A 22,498-nucleotide genomic window follows, 5' to 3' on the forward strand; every position below is an offset into this window, starting at 1 on the left:
TCGTAAATTGATAAATTTACGAAATAAAAATGCAAAAAGGCAAAAATTAGTTTATCTAGAAAGTGATGATACGACCCAAAGTGAACCGACAAGAACAGCCATTAGACACACAACACTTTGTGACGCAGGACAGAAATACTCCAGTGACTTTTTTTCCTGTCCCATCCCAGTCCTGTGAAAAACACTAAAACTGATTCCCATTCCACAGGATTCCCATGTGACTCCTGAAGAAATGTCTGCCTCTAATGTGGAGTCTATATCTTCAACTGTCCTTCTGAAGAATGAAGCAGACAGATCATGTATTCAAGAGTAAAACGCCTGATGAGTAGCTTGTGTCAGCGGGAGGTTGGCCAAACCAACAACTGCATCTAGACTCAGATGACCCAGGAGGGACCAAATACCATGAGATTTTACTCTTTAGGCACAGAAGCGAAAGCTGTGGCTTCATTTTATATCTTTTGTTGGGAGGAATTTGGAGGATTTAAATTGCAACAGTTGTTCAGAATGCTTTGTTTTTTTTTAACATATGTAAGACTGATTTCTCCAGTCACATCTTAATTATGATCATAAAAATGAAAATTCACTTTGGTGCTCTTTACACAGTGTCCAGACTTATTGGTGGTCACTTGTGCCGGTTGCAGCTTTGTGAGTTTAATTATTGCCAGGTCTCAGCACTGTTCATTTTACTGCTACTACTCCTACGGATTATCGAGTTTTGTTGACGAGCCAAACGGCAGCTTCTCTCAGCCATGTGCTGAGATTAATGGACCCTTTGCCTTCAGGGTAAATAATGACTTCCAGAAGTGAGCTTTATGCCAGAAAGGTGGAGACGATGTGCACCAGCTTTGACTGAAGGCCGAGTCCTGCCACCCAGGAATGATTAACTGTGCTGAGTTTCACTAAATCAGATATTGTCAGTAAACTAACATCTCCTTAAACTATACTGGCGCGCGTGTGTGTGTGTGTTGTGTGTATTGATCCAGCAGCTGTCTCTGTCTGCAGTAAATTATATGCCCTGATTTCCCCACACATTTTTTCAGAAACTGCACTCCTCTAAAGAGGTGAAATTCCACCTGGCTGTGATAATATTTTAGTCCATCTGCCTGGATTTTCACTTTTAACAGCTCTTCTCATAAAGTGTCTGAAGTATCTGAATTATGACCACAATCAGTTTCAATCCACATCATGACTGTCGCCTGAAAATATAATCGTTCTTTTAAATTATTATTAGTAGTACTTATTTATCATTTTTTTCATGTTAAAAACAGTCATTGTTGTTGGCATGTTGTTAGCTGCCCATAGGTAACCCGAAGATACCTTGAGGTGGGTCTGTTGACCAATCAGGGGCTGTGTTCCTGACTCGTGTGCTGATCTGTAGATGCATTAATCGATCGATGCGCTAAGTTCTGCATGAGATTGACTCTTCAAAATAAAATTTGTGATATGACGTGGTAATGCGGTTATTATCACAGCCCTAATATCAAAAAACAGCTTTGTCCCAGTTCTCATGAATGAGTGATTTCTGATTTTGAGGTGAACTGTCCCTTTAAGAACAAATTTAATGAAGGGTCACTCAGAAAATTCAGCTTCAGTATTAAAGTAGTTGGACTACTTTGCTTTTCTCTTTGTCTTCCAGGCGTTGACAAACATCTGACTCCGGGTGTTACTGCTGAACGATGTGAGACTCATGGCTGGACCGAGACTGAGCTCTGAACATCTTCGCTGCTCCGGGGTGGACGGACTGCAGTCCTGTGTGTTCACTGACCTCTGCATCATTTCACAGCATCGACTCCCTCTGCTTGTCAGTTTGATCATGCGATCTATCCCAGCGCTGGCATTTCACAGTGAGCAGAGCACATAGAAGTCGGCCACAGGTGTGACTGGAGTCGTCCGTCATCCTGGGAATTTACAATGTAAACTATCCTGCTCGTCTTTTATTCTGTTTCAGCGCCAGTACTCGTAGCAGTAGTTGTACTCAAGTGACCTTGACGCCAAGGTAAAAATGACTCTATCCTCAACCCATATTCTTTGTTGAGGATGTGGTAAATCTAGCGATACTGTGAGCGTCTGTCATTGCGATGGCCGTTGCCTCGTTTCCAGACAAGGATCAGCCTCTCCTCCAGCTCCAGAAGGTGGACTCCAGTCGAGTTGGCGGTGGTGTCATCTCCCCGATCTTCAGCTCCTCCATGGAAACCAGCCAGCCCGTCTGCATCCCCTCCCCTTACACCGACCTCGGCCATGACTTCACCACTATCCCCTTCTACAGTCCGACCATCTTCAGTTACTCCAGTTCGGGTATCTCAGACTGCTCCTCTGTCCATCAGTCGCTAAGTCCCTCCTTATTCTGGCCCAACCATCGTCACATGGGGTCCCCCATATCCCTGCATCACTCCCAGGCTCGGCCTCAGTCCGAACAGCCAATCCAGAGTCCGTGGATGGAGCTGTCAACACCAAACAACGGGTCGACAACCAGGTAGGGTGGTGCATCACTTCCTGACTCTTGCAGACTGTTTTAAGCATTGACATATATATAGATGGACAACATGACAGATCCTGAAAAGTGAAGCCAAAACTTCTTGATCGCCAAGCTTGCTTAACTGTTTTTGGAGCACAGAGCAAAATTGGGCGCGACTTAGGAAGCATCAGTGGCTTTATTTTGTCCAACCAATTGTCCAAAAAACGCAAAATATTAAATTACAATGATATAAAACTGAGAAAAGCAGAAATTCCTTGCATTTGACATGCATGGAGCAGCCAATGTAAAGCATTTTTGGTTGATAAATGACTTATCTGATTATTTGACTGATTGTTTAAGCCCTAGTCAGCATTAACATTTACATATTTTTTGAAATTGCTCAATATGATCAATATGAAATCATTCCACTGGTCTTTCCAGATCGTCCCCTGTTTTATCTAATTGTTAACTTCAGTGAATCTAAATCATGCTACTGATGTGACAATGATTTATTACAATGGCCGTACACCGATTTAAAACTGACTTGCATACTGAAGCCAAATTAGTTATTCCATGTTTCTTAACGACGATTCAAACTTGTCCGTTAGTAGGAGTGGCAGGAGACGTTCTCAGGAGAGCGAGGAGGCCGTGGTGTCATCCGGCGGGAAGGTGGACCTCCACTACTGTGCTGTGTGTCACGACTACGCCTCTGGTTACCACTACGGCGTCTGGTCCTGTGAGGGGTGCAAGGCCTTCTTCAAGAGGAGCATCCAAAGTGAGCCACAAAAACGTACAGTATCTTTGCATGCGTGGTGGAAAAACAGTTTCTGTTGGGACTTAATGAGGAGTTCAAGAGACTGTGTGGTTATTTTGGCAAATAGGCAGTAGACTGTTTTTTAGCCATGCTAATGCCGTGGCTCTCGGGATAGCACTGTCGACCTGTCAGTCAGTTCACCACTTTGAAATTACAGCCTCACAGAGCTCAATCTCAATTTTAAATACAATCATAAAGGCATGCATACATGTGCACAACTCTCACTGAACTCCATTAGGATTTTAACAGTCACAGTATTTATGATCTCCTACAAGACTGAAGTTCATCTCATTCAAAGTCTCATTCTGAAAAAAAGTTTTCTGACATTTAAACCATGAGCTTTGAGTTTTTGTTGTCTTGCATTGACTGCAGCAGAATCTCACTGTCTGAGCTATCCTCAGTTTCACTAGTTCTCAGATCAGATCTCAGGAATGATCCCATTTTCTGTCTTTCTTCTTCTCTTTGTTTCAGGACACAACGACTACATTTGCCCAGCAACCAATCAATGCACTATAGACAAGAACCGCCGCAAGAGCTGCCAGGCGTGTCGCCTTTCTAAATGCTATGAAGTTGGCATGACGAAGTGTGGTTAGTGTCTTTCCATTCTCTTATTTGTGTTACTTTTGCCCTTCTGTTTCCATCAGTGGTTGTTGCGCTTTCTTTTTTTTCTGCACCAACGAGCAAGAAACTCTGACATCTTTTGTTTTGTAACCAACATGCTGCCATGATTTTTGTTAAATGTCATCTGTTATATGAAAATTCAGGTGATCACAAACTCCCTGTGGCTTTGTTCATTCAAGAATGTTTCCTCCCTTTCCGGGACACCAGCCAGGGGAGGTTGTTGTTAATTTCCATGAAAAATTAATCTGTTCAACAGCAGTACAAGCTGGAGAAAAAAGCTACTGTACTCCACTTGTCCAGCCTCAGGCAGCAGACAAACAAAATTACTCACAAGTTGGTGTACATAGTGGAGCATGTAGCAGCTAAAGGGCCAGATATTTTCTTCAGGAGGCGGTGGAGGTAAAAGAAGAGTGAGTCTAAAATAAGATTTGTTAGTCCCACAGTGGGGCAATCGTGAGCAAGCACGGGCTGATAGACATCAGCTGTATGTAATAAAGTAGATACCTGTGAGTAAACACAGTGACAGAGGAGAGAAACTAAAATAAATTCACTTTTTAATCCCAACAGTTTAAAAAACAAACGCGGAGCTGTTGTCTGGCTGGTCCACAGGCCCGTGATTTCTTCGTGGGTCGCTTCTGCAGGGGAGATGAGACACAGGAGTGAAAAAAAATTCGCTTTCTAATCCCTAAAGTTTGAAACACATTCTGAGCTGCCCTCCTGCCAATAAATTCTCTGAGTCTGCATCAGAGAGGTTTTTTTTTAATCTACAGAAGCTCCAGTTTGCCACCGACCCTCTCACCCAGAGGCCCACGGCTCTGAGCAGCTGTCTGTTGACTCTGCGTCTCAGCTCTGCGTGGTCCTACGGTCATGGGCCAGATTCTCAGCAGAAAACAGCCACATTTCACAAATATGGATGGTGAAATTTGCCTCAGACAGATGTAAAATGTTGTATTTCTTGTTTTCTTTGACTCAGGGATGCGAAAGGAGCGAGGAAACTACAGGAGCTCCCAGACGAGGCGAGTGACCCGTCTGTCCTCACAGGGAAGACCTAACGGACCAAGCGTGTTACCCGAACCAGCGGCGATGGGTTCGATAAACGCGCCCCACCCTCCTGCAATGACTCCCGAGCAGCTGATTGAGCGAATAATGGAGGCAGAGCCACCAGATATCTACCTCATGAAGGACATGAGGAGGCCGCTGACCGAAGCAAACGTCATGATGTCGCTCACCAACCTGGCAGATAAGGAGCTGGTTCACATGATCAGCTGGGCCAAGAAGATTCCAGGTGTGTGTCGGGGAATCAGGGATCCTTTAAAAAGCCTAAAAGAGAATTAGAATTATATTTTACAGATGCTTTTATCTGAAGACACTTACATCATCCAGAATCCATTAAGGATTGTTTCCCTTAGTGACGCCTTCTTTGAGCTTGTTTCTTTATTGTGCTACAAAGTGCAGTTTGTATAACAGATTTTCACCCATCTACTTTACACAGTGGGGCGTCGCTTTCTAAGTTACCAAATTTGTGAAATGAAAAAGAGCCATTTCCAGTTTGACCGTCAGTATATCAGCAAAATATCCAATGCTATTATCCCTGAAATTACAAAACGAGGAAAATTCTGGTTTCATGTATTTTCAGCATGATACACCTATTCATGAGAACTAGGACAAATCATGTCCTACTAAAAAAACATGATTAATACCAACCATTTATATATATGAAATGTAATTTATGAAATGTTTTGGTATGCTTTAATTTTTTTAATCTCTAAACTTGGTCTGTGCCTTTGTCCGAGACAAGAATTCACAACTTCAAACAATTAAAAAATGTGTTAAAAGACAGATTTGCATGATTTAATCAGGCATAAAAAGTGTTAGCTATACCCTAAGGACCCCTGTCTCACTTCCTGGTTTGAAAAAGGCAGGAATACCGCTCAAGCTATCAGATGTGTCTCAACCAAAGCATGTTACCTGCGTAGCCCTTCTAAATCACAGTTAAAGGTGTTAAAAATGTGTATTTGGATTAGCATTAAGAGAGGAGGAGTCTACATTTAATTAAAAATTTGGTCACTGACCTGGTCACAGTAGTTTATCCCGTGGTGTTGCTAGGCGTACTTTTTAAACTTTTTAAACAGGGAATGTAAAAATGCAAAACCAGTTAAGCTAATCAGCCCATAGCTCCAGAAAAACTTACTACTTGATGATTTGTCAGAGTAAGAACGGTCTCACATGGCCAGACCTTCATCTCCAGAGCTGGAGAGCTGGTCTGGCTAAACTCTTATTTCATTCTGGAATAGAAGGAAATACACACCCTGGCTTGTTTTATGATTAGCTAAAGCTTAGCTTAGCTTAGCATAAAGACTGGAAAAAAGGAGGAAACAGCTTGTCTTTTACAAAGTTCAACGGATAAACTCTCTGTCTCCTGAACTGAAAATGTTGGCATTTCTGTCAGTGTACAGATTAAACAAACAAGATACAACATGTCAAGTTGTGAACTTCAGAGGGGCTTTTGGCAAGAAAAACAAAAAAAAGAAGGAAGGGTCATTACATCACTAAAGAACATCCTGTGCTTTGCTTGATGTCAGACTCTGGGAGAAGCACACTAAAACCCAACATATCTATGTAGTACGAACTTTGATGAAGGAGTGCCTCAAAAACAAATGAGTAAAATGGAAGAATGCACTTCAGAAAATTACATACTGACTGACTTTTCCAAATGTGCGCATTCGTTTATTTACTGTTCGTCTCCAGATAGCATGATTGACATCGCATCTCCTATAAACTTAAGTAGAACTTCTGACTTCTGCAGCAGAGAATGTTCTGTAGTGATGTTAAGACCCTTCCTTCTTTTTCTTTTTTAGTTTTTCCTGCCAAAACCACCTCTAAAGTTCACAACTTGGCCTGCCGCGTCTTGTTTGTTTAATCTGGACACAAACAGAAACGCAAAAAATTTTCAATTTAGGAGGGAGACGGGTTATCCTTTGAACTTTGAAAAAGAGCCGTTTCCTTCTGATCCCAGTCTTTATGCTAAGACAAACTGATCATCAAACAAGCATAAACAAGTGTTTTTTTCTCCTCCCCTTCCAGAATGATAATTGGTTGAGCCAGACCTCTCTAGAGTTATGCAGTTAATAAGTTAATCTGTACACCTGAAGTATTTGTTAGTCACTGCACTCGACCAAGAAATAGTTTGCGTGCAGCTCGTTACTGCCCATAAAAATATAACGTGATGTTTTTATATTTCTGTTTGTGTAGGGATTAAAGACAGAAGATAAAAGATGTGAACTGCTAAAACTTAGAGGCTGTTTTTGAAGTTTGGACAGAGCCAGACAGTTTCCACCTGCTTCCACTTATAATGCTAAGCTAGGCTAATCATCCCTTATCTCCTACTGTCATACTTAAGCAATCATTGTGTAGCCTGCAGATTGCAAACACCTTGTCTCACTTTTGCCTTCCAAGGAGAAGCTGCGGTGGCTGCGAAACTCACATAAAACTCAAAAGGCTGCATCTAGAGCCACTGTTTGGTTTGTCTGTTCTGAACTATATATTACTATACCAGTTATATACCAGTGAAAACATACTTATGAACATTATATTCTTTTTCTGACATATTCTGATAATTAATCCCCTCAAATCTTACCCAGTGGGAGTGGTAGAAATGTTTTCATCGAGCTCACAGCAGTGAGTATTTGCCAGTTTTAGACTATTCTTCTGCTGTAAGACTTTTGCATTGATGATTAGATTCAAATCACTGAGTTGAAACTTGCAACAGTTTTGAAGATGTTAAGAATCTTCTATCCTGCAGTTGCAAGCATTATTTTACAATTGCATATTTTTCACAAGCTAATGTGTCAGGTTTTCGTCTGGGTCCAGGAATATTGTATATCATTTTAAGAAAAACAAAATGTCATGCAGACACAGGAGTAAGAGGTAAATATCACAACACAGGTTGTTGGTTTTACTAAACATCCCCAACATCAAGATAAAACTGCCTTAATGACACCCAGAAAGTCTTATCCAGATATATTTTATGCCTCTCATCTTTGTGAACATCCCTGCAGAGCCGCTTAGTCATCTGAGCAGTTAATGACTGTCCAGACACAGTAATTGTCCCTGGTTTATTTAACACGTGTGTCGAGCTCTGCAGTGTTTTTGGAATTGGAGGTGGACAATAAAACTTTTATTATAGAGCGACTCTGTTTATTAGATGTGCTGCGTGATTCAGACTGCTTCCGTGCAGAATATGAACGTTGCCACGTCATGACTTCATGTCATTGCTGAAATCGGGCGACGTCCCCTCCTTGCGCTTCAGGCAGATATTATGACACAGAAACCTTTTACCTCACCCTAAAATGACATGTTTGAGCGTCCTTGATAGGAGAGTCACTCATTGCCTGGCTGAAATGAGATAAGGGAACAGACTGTTCTCGACAATGTGTACATGACCAAAAAATTAACCTGGTTCAAACCTAATTTGGGGCCAGATGATGGTTTTGTCTACAAAATGTCTGGAAAATAGTGGAAAAAAAAAAACATCACAATTTCCCAGAAACCAACTGATGTCTTCACTTTGCTTGTTTTGTTGGAAAAGTCCAAAACCAACAAATATTAAAATCACAGTGCTAAAAATCAGAGGAAAGCAGTAAACGCTCACATTTGAGATGCTGGAACCAGCAGAGTTTCTGCATTTTGCACAAAAAATGACCAGGAATTATTGGCAGAATCTGTCAGAAATTAAATATTATATTCCCTAGTTTGTTTCCATTATTGTGCAAGCGCCTGAAAATGAGAATCGTGTTGTCGTTATCTTATAATGAGAGCCTGGCTCTTCTTCCACAGAGGCTGTCATGTTGCACCGCCATGTTCCTACAGTAGCCCAGAGTGGACAAATCAAACACTGGCGCTAAATATGGCCTTTCATGTTTTTTTTTTTCTGCTTCTTTTTGTTTGTAGACTCTCCTTCCAGGGTCTCAGAAGGGGAGAGTGAGGCAGGGTTCAACATTGATTTTTTTAATTTTTTTAATTTATTTTTTTTTTTTCAGAAAATAGTTAAAAATGTCCATCCCAGTCCAAGGTGATATCTTTAAGTATCAGTCTAAAACCTCAGTTAAATATGATAATAAATGAAAAAAGTGGGAAATCTTCATGAAATGCTGAAAACAGCATTTCTGCCATTTTGCATGAAAAATTACTTGAAGGATTAATCAAATTGTTTAATGGTTTAATTCTTTGTTTTACCACTGCAAGCGGATTGCCAGATTTACTTGCCCGACGTGTCATTTTAGTTGCCCTGAGAGAGCGGGCAGTCCTTACCGTTGAGTCCTGTGAGGTGAACGGCGTTCAGCTGGTTGTAAACTACAACCTCACCGCTAGATGCCACTAAATCTGACAAACTGGTTCTAGAAATTAAATGCATCAGTTTTCAAAATTATTTATCAATCAACTAACCGTCTCAGCACTAGTTTGAACAGTGAGACAGTGAAAGTTTTTTCTCTGGATACTCAGAAGAGAGGTTAAGGTACAGTTGTATGTGGCAGTCATTGATTACGGATTAGGTTTTGTCGTTTGCTGTCCATGCAGAGCCGTTCCGGCAGCACGCGGTTACGTATTACTTGTCTTTTTGTCTTTCTTCACAGGGTTCGTGGAGCTCAGCCTGTTGGACCAGGTGCATCTGTTGGAGTGCTGCTGGCTGGAGGTGCTGATGGTCGGACTGATGTGGAGGTCAGTGGACCATCCAGGGAAACTTATCTTCTCCCCTGACCTCAGCCTGAGCAGGTACCACCGCCAAAAACTCACAACCTCACCTCGCAAAGCTTCATTAAAATGATCATTACTGTGGATGTTTGGTTGAACATATTTACATCCTGTTAGTACTTCTTTATATGAGACCCTGACTAATACCAGATATTTAGGTTCAGTTTTGATATAAGGGGGTAAAAATTTTGATACCTCATATCAGGCATGTCCAGATTATTCCACAAAGGGCTGAGTGGCTGCAAGTTTTTTACTCCAACCAATCAAAAGCACACCAGACTCGACTAAGTAGCTGTTTGAAGACTGAAATCAACTTGGTGTGCTCCACATGGAAAAGTTTTGCCTTGTATATAAGACATTACTGACCGTACTGACGAACTATAGCTGGCTAACTACCTTGCTAGCATTGCAAACAGATACACAAGTGATATGACGGTTGTCAGGGACAGGGTTATATTAGAGTTACAGAGAAAAGTGAAAATGATGTGGTCATTGTTAAGTAACTTAACAACAGTGCATTTCACAAACTAATTAGCAGCTTAAAGCTCTGCACCTCCGTCTCCTCAGCTGTGATGTGCTGCAGACGCTGCTAGTTGTTGTATTGTTTTGTTAACAATTGAGTTTGAGAAACCATGTGATCTGCTGTTCCTGCACTCGATTCAGATTTCCCAGGGATTCACAGGATGTATACTGTACTTTTGCGACGATACCAAAATTCTGACTTTTGATACGATACCTGCCTAAAATATCTCGATACCGATACTGAAATGATACCACGGCAAAAACCTAAAACACCTGGAAAAGTATCGTAATAAAGTATAAGACATTCCTGACTCCAAGTCTGAGTCGCTTTATTGTCAATTTATTAATATTATTGTTGAAAAAATTAACTTGGATGGGAATATGAACTGTAATATTTCAGTCTGATAGCCTATAAGAATAATAAAAATACATGACATTAAGTGGAAGTCTGGGACTAATGTAAACTGAGCATAAATCACAAAATACACCTTGTTATTAACAGACGCCTCCGATCTGTATGTACAAAGACGATTGCGTATAAATTGATCATTTACTGGTGCTCTTAATCTGGATAATTTTCTGATTTCAGCACTTTGTAAGTTATGGTAAAATTGTGAAAAGTAAAAAGCTGAAGCCAAACTCTCAATTTCCTGCGATGGTGAAAAGGTTTGCCAAACAATACACTACATTTAACAATATAAAGACAGAAGATGACATTCAAAGCCCTTTAACAAACATTTGATCTGGGATTAGTCTCCGTATTTAATTTTACGACTGACTGATGCACTAAAGAGTTCTAACCTTATTAAATCACGGTGCTCTGTGTCTGAGTGAAGCAAATCTACAGTCCACTTGCATATTTTGACAGCATTCGGATGGTGATTGGTGTTAATTTTTAGCCAGCTGGATATCCTGTGTCTTCAACAAGTTTTGCCATTATTCCATTTGTGTGTATATATGCAGCTGTGTTCAACATGTTTTAATCAGAGAGAGAGATACTGATTAGTGTGATAACAAAGCGAGATCTTCTCTCCACACCGTTGTTAATGAGGAGGCCTGCAGCTCTGACTGACATTTGGTTACAACAGGAGATCTGCTGGCACTCGGCCGCTTCAGAGACGGGAACAAAATGTCCTGACCTCTCTCTCACCGAGGGCATGTTTACGTTGTGCAAAATTAGATTTCCTTTGTGTTGTTTTTTTTTTTTTTATCATCGTATAATTTCTTGGAAATAGTGTAGTGCATCCTGCAGAGCATGAGTCATGGGAAGGTGAATCTCAGGTAGTTAGTGATTAAAAATGTACTTTTTGTAATTTTTCACAGCATCAGTGCTGCAGTTTCTCGCTCTCTCTTCTCGCCGACAGCGAGTTGACACACACCTCTGCAGTTCCCTTATTCCTGCTTCCTCTCATTTACCCACAGTGCCGTCTTCCTCTTGTCACTTGTGTCATCTTCTTTATCTGTTGTCATGTTAAAGCTTTGTGATGTTTAAAATATACAGTTTTATGCCCTCAGTGTTGTAGTATTGTACGGAAATGAGAAATTTCAGTATAGTTACAACACTAGAGTGTATGGAAGTATAATCAGCAAACTTTATTTAAAGTATCAAAAGTAAAACTACGTATCAAACAGAACGGCACCTGTCTGAGATATACTATTATATTAATGAGTTGTTGTTACTGATTTGGTAGAGGTGGAGCAAATTTTAACTGTTTCATAGACTGTTGGGTTGTTAAATCTTTAACAACACATCATATTTTATAAACTGAACGTATGTTTTGTTTGTAAGATTAAAATGTGAAGAGAAGCCGTCGATTAAATGTAGTGCAGTAAAAAAGGACAATATTTCCCACTGAAATGTAACAGAAGTCTAAATATAAGAATAAATTAGGATAAAATGGAAAATAATGATAAATTTGATAGAAAAGGTAGATTAAATAGACCTGTAATGATTTATACTTTTGTTGGACAATATATCATCTGAGGAACAATTAGGATAAACAATATTATTGTCAATTTAAGACCACTTTATGCCACTGATGTGATGTTGTATAATAATTAAAAACATTCAGACATTTAAAATGATGTGCGAGGGGAAAAAAACAGTATCATGTGCTTAATAGATACAATATAAATAAAATTAGAGCCAGTTGCCAGATGCAACCAGCAGAGATTTGCAAATCTCTGTCAACATTTAACACGACCCTGACATACGCTGTCCAGAGCTGAAACAAGATTTCAAACTCAAGCAGTTGTATGTTTACAGATCCCCTTTGTGTTTTTGTTATATTTACATAACTCACATTATTGTGGGGGATTAGCTCAAATGGTAGAGCGCTCGCTTAGCATGCGAGAGGTAGCGGGATCGATGCCCGCATCCTCCAGGTGTTTTCCACCGTGCACTAGGACTGGCTGCTCACTGCTCCTTGGAGCGGGTAAAATGCAGAGATCAAATGCCACTACGTTACACTGTGTATGAGTGTTTATGTGACCAATAAAGTCACCGATAAAAAACCCTGCTGTTTATTCTGGCATCATGTTAGCTAAAATGCTACATTCTTATGTTAAAAATCACGCATGTAAACACAGCGGGCAGTAGCTTTTCAGCCAAACCTTTATAAAAATGTGAGCTGTTCAACAAGTTCTGCTTCATTGCTGTATTTTCGATCTTGATGAGAGTGAAACTCTTGCAGCATCTTTGCAAAATGTCCCATTATTTCTGCCTGATTTGGTACTTTATGAATCAGGTTTGCTTTCTGATAGATAACTAGTTGTGTTTGTGTGTTTGTTCGACAGAGAGGAGGGGAGCTGCGTGCAGGGCTTCGTGGAGATCTTTGACATGCTGATCGCTGCCACGTCCAGGGTGAGAGAGCTCCAACTGCGGAGGGAGGAGTACGTCTGTCTCAAGGCCATGATCCTCCTCAACTCCAGTGAGTGGAACGTGTTTGTCCATCCTCCGAGACAAAGAGATACACGTGTTTGTGTGACGCTTCAGTGCGTGAGTGTTTCATTGGTGTCTCGGCACGTAATCTGATCTGTGTGTGCACAGGGTTTGCAAGGGGAGCAGCTCTCTAACTTAGTGAAAGGCCTGATGGGAACACGGTGTATAGTTTGAGTGTTTGCTCTTATTGGTCGTGCTGAATGCTGGCAGTAACAGAAAGTACCTGTTGGAAGACGAACAGGTTCCAGAGCCTCTCTGGTGAGCAGCTTCACCGGGGAGTCATTACTGCTGACTAATGTTTCTGTTTGTCTCCAGCGGAGGAAAGCAAATGGGGGTCATGTTTCTGTTCCATGTCTTCCACTCCTGCATTTATCTCTTTGAACATTAGTGTTTTAGCAACAACTGCAGCCCCTTTTAGACTCGAGATAAACTTAAGGTTTCGCATGTGCATCTCTAAGCACTGGCTGTTTTGTGTAGCCTGCATCCATTTGGAGAGATGGTTGAGTGCATCCTCAGAAATTAATGGTATGCAAATGCAAACATGCGGTTGAACATGAAGAATAACTCTGGACAAAAACACACACAAGTATCTGGCTTTGTGGAAAGGGTGCAACCAGCATTCAGTGCCAAGTGGTCAAGTGGATTTTTATTAGCTTCAGCTCCGACTTGTCGACTCTGATGCTAACTTCTGCAACACTTCTGCACCCTTCTCATACACATGTGCTGCTTGACTCGACAGCTTGAAGGTGTGTGTCTGACGTGCTCGTCTGTAAAACGCTGGATAAACATCTTATTTTCTATAAATTCTCCTTAATAAGTCACCTGTTATTTTGTTATTTAAAAGCTTCTGTTATGAAGCAACTAAATCAGGAAACCGCAACGCAGGAGAGAAGCTGAACTTCAACAGCACAGAGATTCAGTTAGAAGGTACAAAACACTTAAAACCCCATTTTTCTCTGCTGTCCTGCACAGACGTGAGTTCAGTCTCAACTTTCCAGTGCACATTAGTAAAAAAAAAAAAAAAAAAAAAAAACAGCAATCGACCATCGTCAGCCCATCCATCGGCGACTGGTGATGTCTTTGTCCCCCTCTTCCACCTCTTCCTCTCTGCTTGAATCTTAGCTGGGAGACATGAAACTGTCACACCTATTTTCCTTTTTAAACAAAGAAATGCAGCCAATCACCTTCTGAATCTGTGCTCCTTGTAAAACACACTTCATTTAAACTCAACCAAAAAACATGTAAAGCTCATCAAAACCACCTTGTTAGTCTGCCGACTCTTCCAACAATCACCAACTCTGGTTCGGTCAAATTAATTCCTTGTTTTACTGTGTGAAAAGAGTGTAGAGAGTCTGACTCTGCAGGCTGTTTTCTTCTCAGTGCGCTCACAGTCCAGCTGAGTGGGTGTGTACTGTGTTTCTGAATGAGAGCAGCAGCAGACCATTACATTAGTTAAATAAAATGACAAATATCACCCTAAAAGGCGTGCAAAAAAAACAAAAAAACAACCAGCGATGGATTCGTTCGTTTTGTTTCGTCTAAATACTCTATTTGGCTACTAGGTGCTGACGAGCACAACTACCTCATGTTAATAGGACTAAAAGCAGTCATGTTTTCTTCCAGGTGAGTCTTAATTTCTCCGTGTATTTTAAGCACAAGCTATATTATATTGTGCGTTAGCAAGTTATGCGGCTGACAAGAGTATTACAACAACAAAATGTGATCATGGCAAAAAAAAAAAGAAAAAGTCACCTGCCAAACTTCCTTATTGTAGCAACATAAAAATGATCATGATTATTTTTCACATATTTAAAAAAAAATGAAGGAACTTATAATTAGGATCCTGGCTAAACCTTTTAAGCCAGGTTTTACAAATCATAAACACAGGAAACAAAACATTTTAGATCAGATCACCACATTTCTTCTTCTCACTTGCCTTTCGGGGCTTTTCTTATCTCGTCTTATTTGGAGCATCTAGTGTTTTAATTCCATGTCCCTGAAAAATAGACTTTAACTGAATTTAAGTAACAGGACTCTGAACACAAAATCCAGACAAGACTAGTGGCTAATGCAGTTAATGTATGTCTCTCAAGTCTCTCTGTTTGACCTTTCGTCGCTAAGAATAATCCTCCTGACTCTCCCGCAGCATCTCCCATGGCAACAACACAGTTTACAAGAAATATTACCATTTCAGATTTGTACCTGCTGTGAATAATTGGTTGCTAGGGGTGAGGGTTACTACAAAATTTACCAAATAATGCCAGAATGAGGTCTAACACCAGACAGATTGGTTGCACTGGTGCTGGTGTTGATACTAAAGTATTGACTTCATAGGTATCAATCTGCTCATTTTGACACAGTAGCAGACACTCACCGGCCAATTTATTAGGTACACCTTGTTAAAACCAGGCTGGACCCCCTTTTGCCTTCAGAACTGCCTTAATTCTTCGTGGCATAGATTCAACAAGGTGCTGGAAACATTGCTCAGAGATTTTGGTCCATATTGACGTGATAGCATCACACAGTTGCTGCAGATTTGTCAGCTGCACATCCATGATGTGAATCTTCTGTTCCACCACATCCCAAAGGTGCTCTGTTGGATCGAGGTCTGGTGACTGTGGAGGCCACTGGACTACAGTGAACTCATTGTCATGCTCAAAAAAACAGTTTGAGATGATTTGAGCTTTGTGACTTGGTGCGTTATCCTGTTGGAAGCAGCCATCAGACGATGGGTACACTGTGGTTATAAAGGGACGGACATGGTCAGTAACAATACTCAGGCAGGCTGTGGTGTTTAAATGATGCTCAGTTGGTACTAAGGGGAACAAAGTGTGCCAAGAAAATATCCCCCACACCATCACACCACCACAACCAGGATGGATCCATGCTTTCATGTTGTTTACACCAAATTCTGACCCTACCATCCGAATGTCGCAGCAGAAATCGAGACTCATCAGACCAGGCAACATTTTTCCAATCATCTATTGTCCAATTTTGGAGCCTGTGTGAATTGTAGCCTCAGTTTCCTGTTCTTAGCTGACAGTTGTGGCGCCCGCTGTGGTCTTCTGCTGCTGCAGCCCATCATTTTTCTGAAATACTCAGAGCAGCCTGTCTGGCAGCAACAACCATGTTTCGTTCAAAGTCACTTAAATCACCTTTCTTCCCCTTGTCTGATGCTTGAACTTCAGCAGGTCGTCTTGACCATGTCTACATGCTGCCATGTGATTGGCTGATTAGATGTTTGGGATTGTATCTCCACCCTGGTCTGGGAATGTCTCGGCATCCCCAAGTCAGAGCTGGTTAATGTAGCTGGGGAAAGAGATGTCTGGGGACCTGATTTCGGATAAGCAGTTGAAGATGGATGGATGGAAAAAAACAGCCCACATACAGCGTGTCTCTCTATTATAATTCTGTTTCTGTCTTCTTACAGTCCTTCTATCAATCCTGTTTCTTTTCTACCGGAACAAGTGCATCTTTTAAAATCACCATTTTCGGTGAAGTTCATTAACAGTTCCCGGATTTGTCAAAATGTTTGTTTCAGTGTGTGTGTTACTTTTTTTTTCTTTAAAGGTCCTCAGTTCCTAAAATATTGGCTTTTTCAATCTAATATGCAGGTTTTATGGAGCATTAGTATGCAAAGTGCTCATCACTTTTGTCATTACTAGGGCTGCAACAAACAGTTATTTTCATAATCGATTAATCTGCCCATTATTTTTATGATCAACATAAAATGTCAAAAAAAAACTGAAAAATGCTCAACACAGTTTACCAGAGCTCAGAGTGATGTGTTCAAATTCTTCTTCAATGGACCAAAACCCCAAAACTCTTCATTTACTATCATAAAGGACAAAGAAAAGCAGCAAATCTCTTCACATTTCAGAAACTGCTTGATGTTTTTGCTTGAAAAATGATTGAAACCATCAGCAAAATGGTTGGCAATTAATTCTACAGACTCATCGATTAATCGACTGAATGTTGCACCTCGACTCATAACACTCACTGCTGTGCTGCAGAAGAATCACCTGCATTTATTACTCTGTTTTTCTTCTTTTTTTTCTAATGCACAGTAACGAAGGCATGAAGCACCTCCATCATGTTAACGCCAACATGTTTGTCTGTCTGTGTGTTTCCAGACATGTGCCTCAGCTCCTCGGAGGGCAGCGAGGAGCTGCAGAGTCGCTCCAAGGTGCTGCGACTCCTGGACGCCGTCACGGACGCTCTGGTGTGGGCCATCGCCAAGACCGGCCTCACCTTCCGCCAGCAGTACACCCGCCTCGCCCACCTGCTCATGCTGCTGTCACACATCCGCCACGTCAGGTAAAAAAGACTCTGCATCATGCAAATGATGCTCGCAAAACAAATGTTCTAATTTGCTGTCATAAATGACGAAGTAAAGCAGCACATCATCACATTTAAGAAGGAAATTTCTTACATTTTTGTTTGAAAAATGACTGAAACGATTAATTAATTAATTTTCTGTTGATCGACTCATAGATTAATCGACTAATCCTTGCAGCTCTAGTCATTGCGCTGCCCCAGAAAAATCACCTACATTTATTTTTCTGTTCCTGTTTTTCTTTACTTTTATTTCTCTTCTTCTTACATGTGCAGTAACAAAGGTATGGACCACCTCCACTGCATGAAGATGAAGAACATGGTGCCTTTGTACGACCTGTTGCTGGAGATGTTGGACGCCCACATCATGCACAGCTCCCGTCTGCCTCGCCGGCCCCCCCAGCAGGAGCCCGAGGACCGGAGCGATGCCCCCGCTTGGCAGCAGAGCTCTGGCAGCGGCCCCTCAAACACCTGGACTCCCAGCAGCACCGGAGGTGGAGGTGAACCGCAGTAGAGGGATCAGAATTCAGATGCATTGAATTTTCATCGCTTTGCACAAAACTAGTCGAGACTGATGAGACGTTTTACTGGAACATTCTGCAGAGCGGCGCTGAATTCTGTGAACTCTCAGTGGTGAAACTTTGACACACTGTGCACTCTTTCTGGTGAACTTTTCAAAAGTTGAATTTCAACACGTTTCTCTGCACGCAGACCAAACTTGCAGTATTCATTGCCTTATGAAACCACCACATATCGAAAAGCCAGAGGAAGGAACAGGAACACGAAGAACATGCTGTCAGAATTTGGCCGGTAGCACCAGCACTGAGATTTTGTTACCAGATATGTAGCTTTATTAGCTATATAGATGGTAGGCAGCATCTATAGACAATGAAAAAAACATATAAATAAGCTCTTTTCTAAAGTCCATGCAGTCACAAATTCCCCATCATCCATGGTATTGTTCTGGAGGCCCAGAGATCCAGGCTAACAAAAAGAGAAATGTACAACCCGTGTTGCATGATAGTTATAAAGTCAGCTTCTTTTCAGGTAACTGTACCTTTAATGTCTCTGGGTCGATATTGAATTTTCAGGATTTTTGCATCAACATGATGAATTACCTCGATTTGTCAGGTGTTTAATTTACAGGACGACACAAAAAAACATATTTCCATGCAGTCATTGTACCTATAAAAGGTTAAAGTTTTGAAATTCCAGATAAAACTTGATTTTAACGTAGTATTTTAAAAGAATTGTTTGACATTTTGGGGGGGAAAAGATGAGAAGATTGCCACCACTCTCACGTCTGTCCGGTAAATATGTAGCAAGATCCTGCTCCTGGTTAGCTTAGCTTAGATTAGCATAAAAACTAGAAACAGCTCGGTAGAGAAATCAGTCCATGAGCACCGCTAAAGCTCACTAATCAACATGTATATGTTGATCATTTGATTTGTACACTTTTGTAACTGAAGAAATGAGATATACTGAGTTATCAGTGAGCTTTAAGGCTCAAACGCCCTGAAAGCATCTAACATGCATATTTTGCAGTCGTCCTCTTGTTTTAAATGTCTGAACAAAAACACTGGGACATGTTTGATACAAACTCGCCAGAGGAAGTGTGCAAATATGTACAGAAGTGTCGATGTGATCTAAAGCTTTTTTTGATCAAGGTCTACGCTGCAGACTGTGAGTCACATACACTCGTCTCCTCTATGAAACATCTGTAACAGCCCTGCGTTACTATTTACTATGATGAACTGTCCAGGCGCTGTCTCTCCCTCTTGTTCTGTGTTGGTGCCCAAGTTTTGCTGTCCGCTGTAGTGGAAAACACTCAAACTCTCAAATAATAATTTACCAATGTCACAAAAAAATCATTACATAGACTGACTTGAACAGCAGTAAGGGTTTGTTCCCCCCAGTGGACAATATTTTATTTAAAAAAATAATTAATAATACTACTAAACAAATGAATATGCCTGCAGTTCATCAGCACAGTAATTCATGCTCGTCTGTTGTTGCTCTCAGTGCGTTTGGGCCTATTTGAGTTGCTGGTAACAAGGGTTATGCTAAGCTAAGCTAACTGATTGCTTTACAAGCAGGAGTGGTTTCAATCTTCTGATTTTACTCTGGGCAGGAAAAGATGACTGAAATGTTAAACTGTTTCTCTGATAATAACGACATGTCCCATGAGATAAGTTATTATTCTGTTAGTTTTCAACAACCACGGCTCCCAGGACGATTTTTTTCAGCATGCTTGAGGTTAAAAAAGGCTTTCGTTGCTAAATTCAAACAATACTGTTGTTTAATCTTGATTAAAATGGCACAATGGTCAGTTTTTACTGTTCAGTTCAGTAATAGAGACCAACTGATCAGAGGTCAGTGAAAGATTGCTGAAGTAACTGAAAGGTAGCAGAACATCAGCTGGATTGGAGGTACACTTAAGCACTCTATGATGTTTTTTCTTCCCTCTTTCACCTCTAGAGGGCACTTTACACCCCACACTCACCCCCAGTGGCTTTCTCCAGGTTAATTAATTCCCACTGTGCACCTCTGGCTTTGTGCTCTAAGACGTCTCCCTCGTTTCCTGTGAAGAATCATCACCACTATTGCTCTTAAGACAAAACTGCACTCATATCTGTCGAGTTTTGCTTAAAGAAAATGGAAATTATTTTTGTATCTCAGAACAGTAGAGCGTCACAGTCGCAACGCAGCTTTGACAATCATGATCACTGCAAGAACGTGAAAATATGCAGACTTTGAACACATCCCGCCGTGAACTCTTCATCTCCATACAGACTGTACTGTCACTGTGTACATGTACTGAAAATGTACTTTATGTTCCCAGGAAAAAAAAAAAACCTGCCATAGCCTACCAGCTTAATTTCAGTCGATCACTTTTAAAAATGATGTGTAAACGTTATAAAACATTACCTCTGGCGTGTTCATCCATCTTTCGGATTGAGAATTAAGATGGTTACCGTGGAAACCCAGTTTCCACATACGAAACAGTTGGCAGATGATCATTTGTTTTTGTTGTATTTTTATACATTCACCTATTCTCTCTGGTTTACTCCATGAAATAAAGCAAAAATATTGTACAGATAGTAAAGTGACAGTCTACATTTATCAAAATCCACATCAATGAAGTAAAGAAATCAGCATCGTAAGTCTTTATACCAAAATGATTTTGGTGCAAAAAAAAAAATCTGATTGAATTACAAATAATAGTGTAAGATTTGAATAAATTCAGTGAGGAATGTTGTGAATCATTTATAAATATCATGTCACCCCAATATATCATATACTGTAAACAAGAATGCTTTTTGACAACATTTTTAACATTCAGTGATGATTTTAGTTTTCTTTAAAGGCTTAAGGCTTCAGAAAAAGCTAGAAAGTGGTCCTTGAATAAGGATTTTTCCCAAACTGCTGTTTTCTAAATCAAGAATTAGCTGCTCTTACCTCTGAGGACAGTTCAGCCCCAAATCAAAAACATGTATTTTCCCTCTTACCTGTACTGCTATTGTCACGGCACGCTGTCTCCTGATTGGCTGTCTGGTTTACCTGGTTTCACAGTAAGTGATAGTCAGGAAGGGGCGTGCCAGAGTAATTAAATAAGAGATGACGAGGAGCAGCTGGAGGCCACAGGAGAGAAGAGTTGTTGTTTGTTTGACTGTTGTGTTGAGAGGACTGTTTTCCATGCCAGGTTTTGTTTGTAGTTATCGTCCACGTGTTTATTATCTACAAAATGAACCGACAGAAAGTGGTGATGGTCCAAGCAGAGTGAGCCGAGAGCCAACAGGTGAGTCCCCATAACACAGTTACCTTCATCCTGGCAGCTGGATGCTCAGTTTGTCGTTGTTTAATTTATGCACAGGCCATTTTACTGCTCACAAACTAATAACTGGGATTTTGATTCAAGTTATCTCTCTTATCTCTCTCTTGTCTCTGTCTCTAAAACAGAAGAACCGCTTCCTGAACCAAGGCCTCAGGTAAGAGGAAAAATACGTATTTCTGATTTTGACTGTCCCTTCAACACTTTGAGTTCTGATACATTTTTGGAAAGAAGCATATTTAGTCAGATGAGAAGATCGATACCATTCTTAGGTCTGTACCTCCTGCATCCAGCTCCATGTTTAGCACAATTAGCTTAGCATTAAGACTGGAAGCAGACTGGCCTGACTCTCTTTCCAGTGCTTAAAAGTCAGACAAACTAATTTAAAAACAGTGGCTGTTGATGCTGTAACTAAACAACACAGCCGGGTGCAAAGACTTTCTGGAGTCGTGTCAGAGAGATTCTGTTTGTGTTCGGATTAAACAAACAAGATATGTGAGATTTATCAGTGAGCGAATACGAATACCTCCAGACTGTAGCTCTGGATTTCATGTGAAATCACAACAGAGGTATCAATATTCTCATCTGACTAATGAAAAATATTCAAATAAACAAAACAAATAATTTTTTAGGGATTTAAAAAGTAAGTTCAGTCCTAAAACATTGTTAAAGAAACTCAGAGCACAATTATGTTCATCAGGACTTCAGGCAAAATGAAAAAAGAAGCAGAGTTGAACAGAGTTAAGACAATCAGTGTTTACTACCAGAAAAGTAGGAACATAAATCCACCGTTTGTTATAAATAAGCATTATATTATTACATCTGTACATACACATCATCATCCTGCTAAATCTACAGTGTTTGAACAAACCAGTGCGCTGGGAGGCAAACTACTCCAGAAAAGTAGAATCTAAAAAAAATATGGATGTACAATTATGTGTATAAAACCATAATATTGCCATAATTTTGCTCTGTTGGCCTTTAGAAAGATTACATTCAAATTTTTCCAGTGTCTTTAGTTTGTAAAAAATAAACTTTTCTTCTAGAGTTCAGTCCAACATAAAAAATAGATCAAGCATGCTTTTTGTTTTCAGGGTCAAATCACACAAAATGAAATGTCAACAGTTCATAAAATAACACAGATTAAGGACCGTGGCAGGAGTGGGATCTTAATATAAACATGACAAGGATAAAGTGTACATTTGGATTTAAAAAAAAAATAAAATC

General features: G+C 40.5%; 1 protein-coding gene and 1 non-coding gene across 3 annotated transcripts; both read left to right on the forward strand.

Annotated features, from left to right (window-relative positions):
* The first annotated feature begins 1,957 nt into the window (after window positions 1-1,957).
* esr2a (estrogen receptor 2a) lies at window positions 1,958-19,122 on the forward strand. Of its 2 annotated transcripts, none has more exons than XM_084738215.1 (8): window positions 1,958-2,473; window positions 3,064-3,245; window positions 3,741-3,857; window positions 4,864-5,175; window positions 9,524-9,662; window positions 12,960-13,093; window positions 17,238-17,421; window positions 17,716-19,122. In XM_084738215.1, the coding sequence occupies exons 1-8, from the start codon at window positions 2,079-2,081 to the stop codon at window positions 17,951-17,953; spliced, it is 1,701 nt and encodes a 566-aa protein (XP_084594341.1). In that variant the 5' UTR covers window positions 1,958-2,078; the 3' UTR covers window positions 17,954-19,122. The 2 variants fall into 2 exon arrangements, with proteins under 2 accessions (XP_084594341.1, XP_084594342.1); XM_084738216.1 differs by having other exon boundaries at window positions 3,064-3,230.
* Window positions 12,475-12,547, forward strand: trnaa-agc (transfer RNA alanine (anticodon AGC)). Its single transcript has one exon. It is a non-coding gene; the product is annotated as a tRNA-Ala (tRNA).
* Window positions 19,123-22,498: the final 3,376 nt, after the last annotated feature.

This window comes from Lutjanus erythropterus, chromosome 15, assembly GCF_056507025.1.
Source record: "Lutjanus erythropterus isolate fLutEry1 chromosome 15, fLutEry1.hap2, whole genome shotgun sequence".
NCBI lineage: Eukaryota > Metazoa > Chordata > Actinopteri > Lutjaniformes > Lutjanidae > Lutjanus > Lutjanus erythropterus.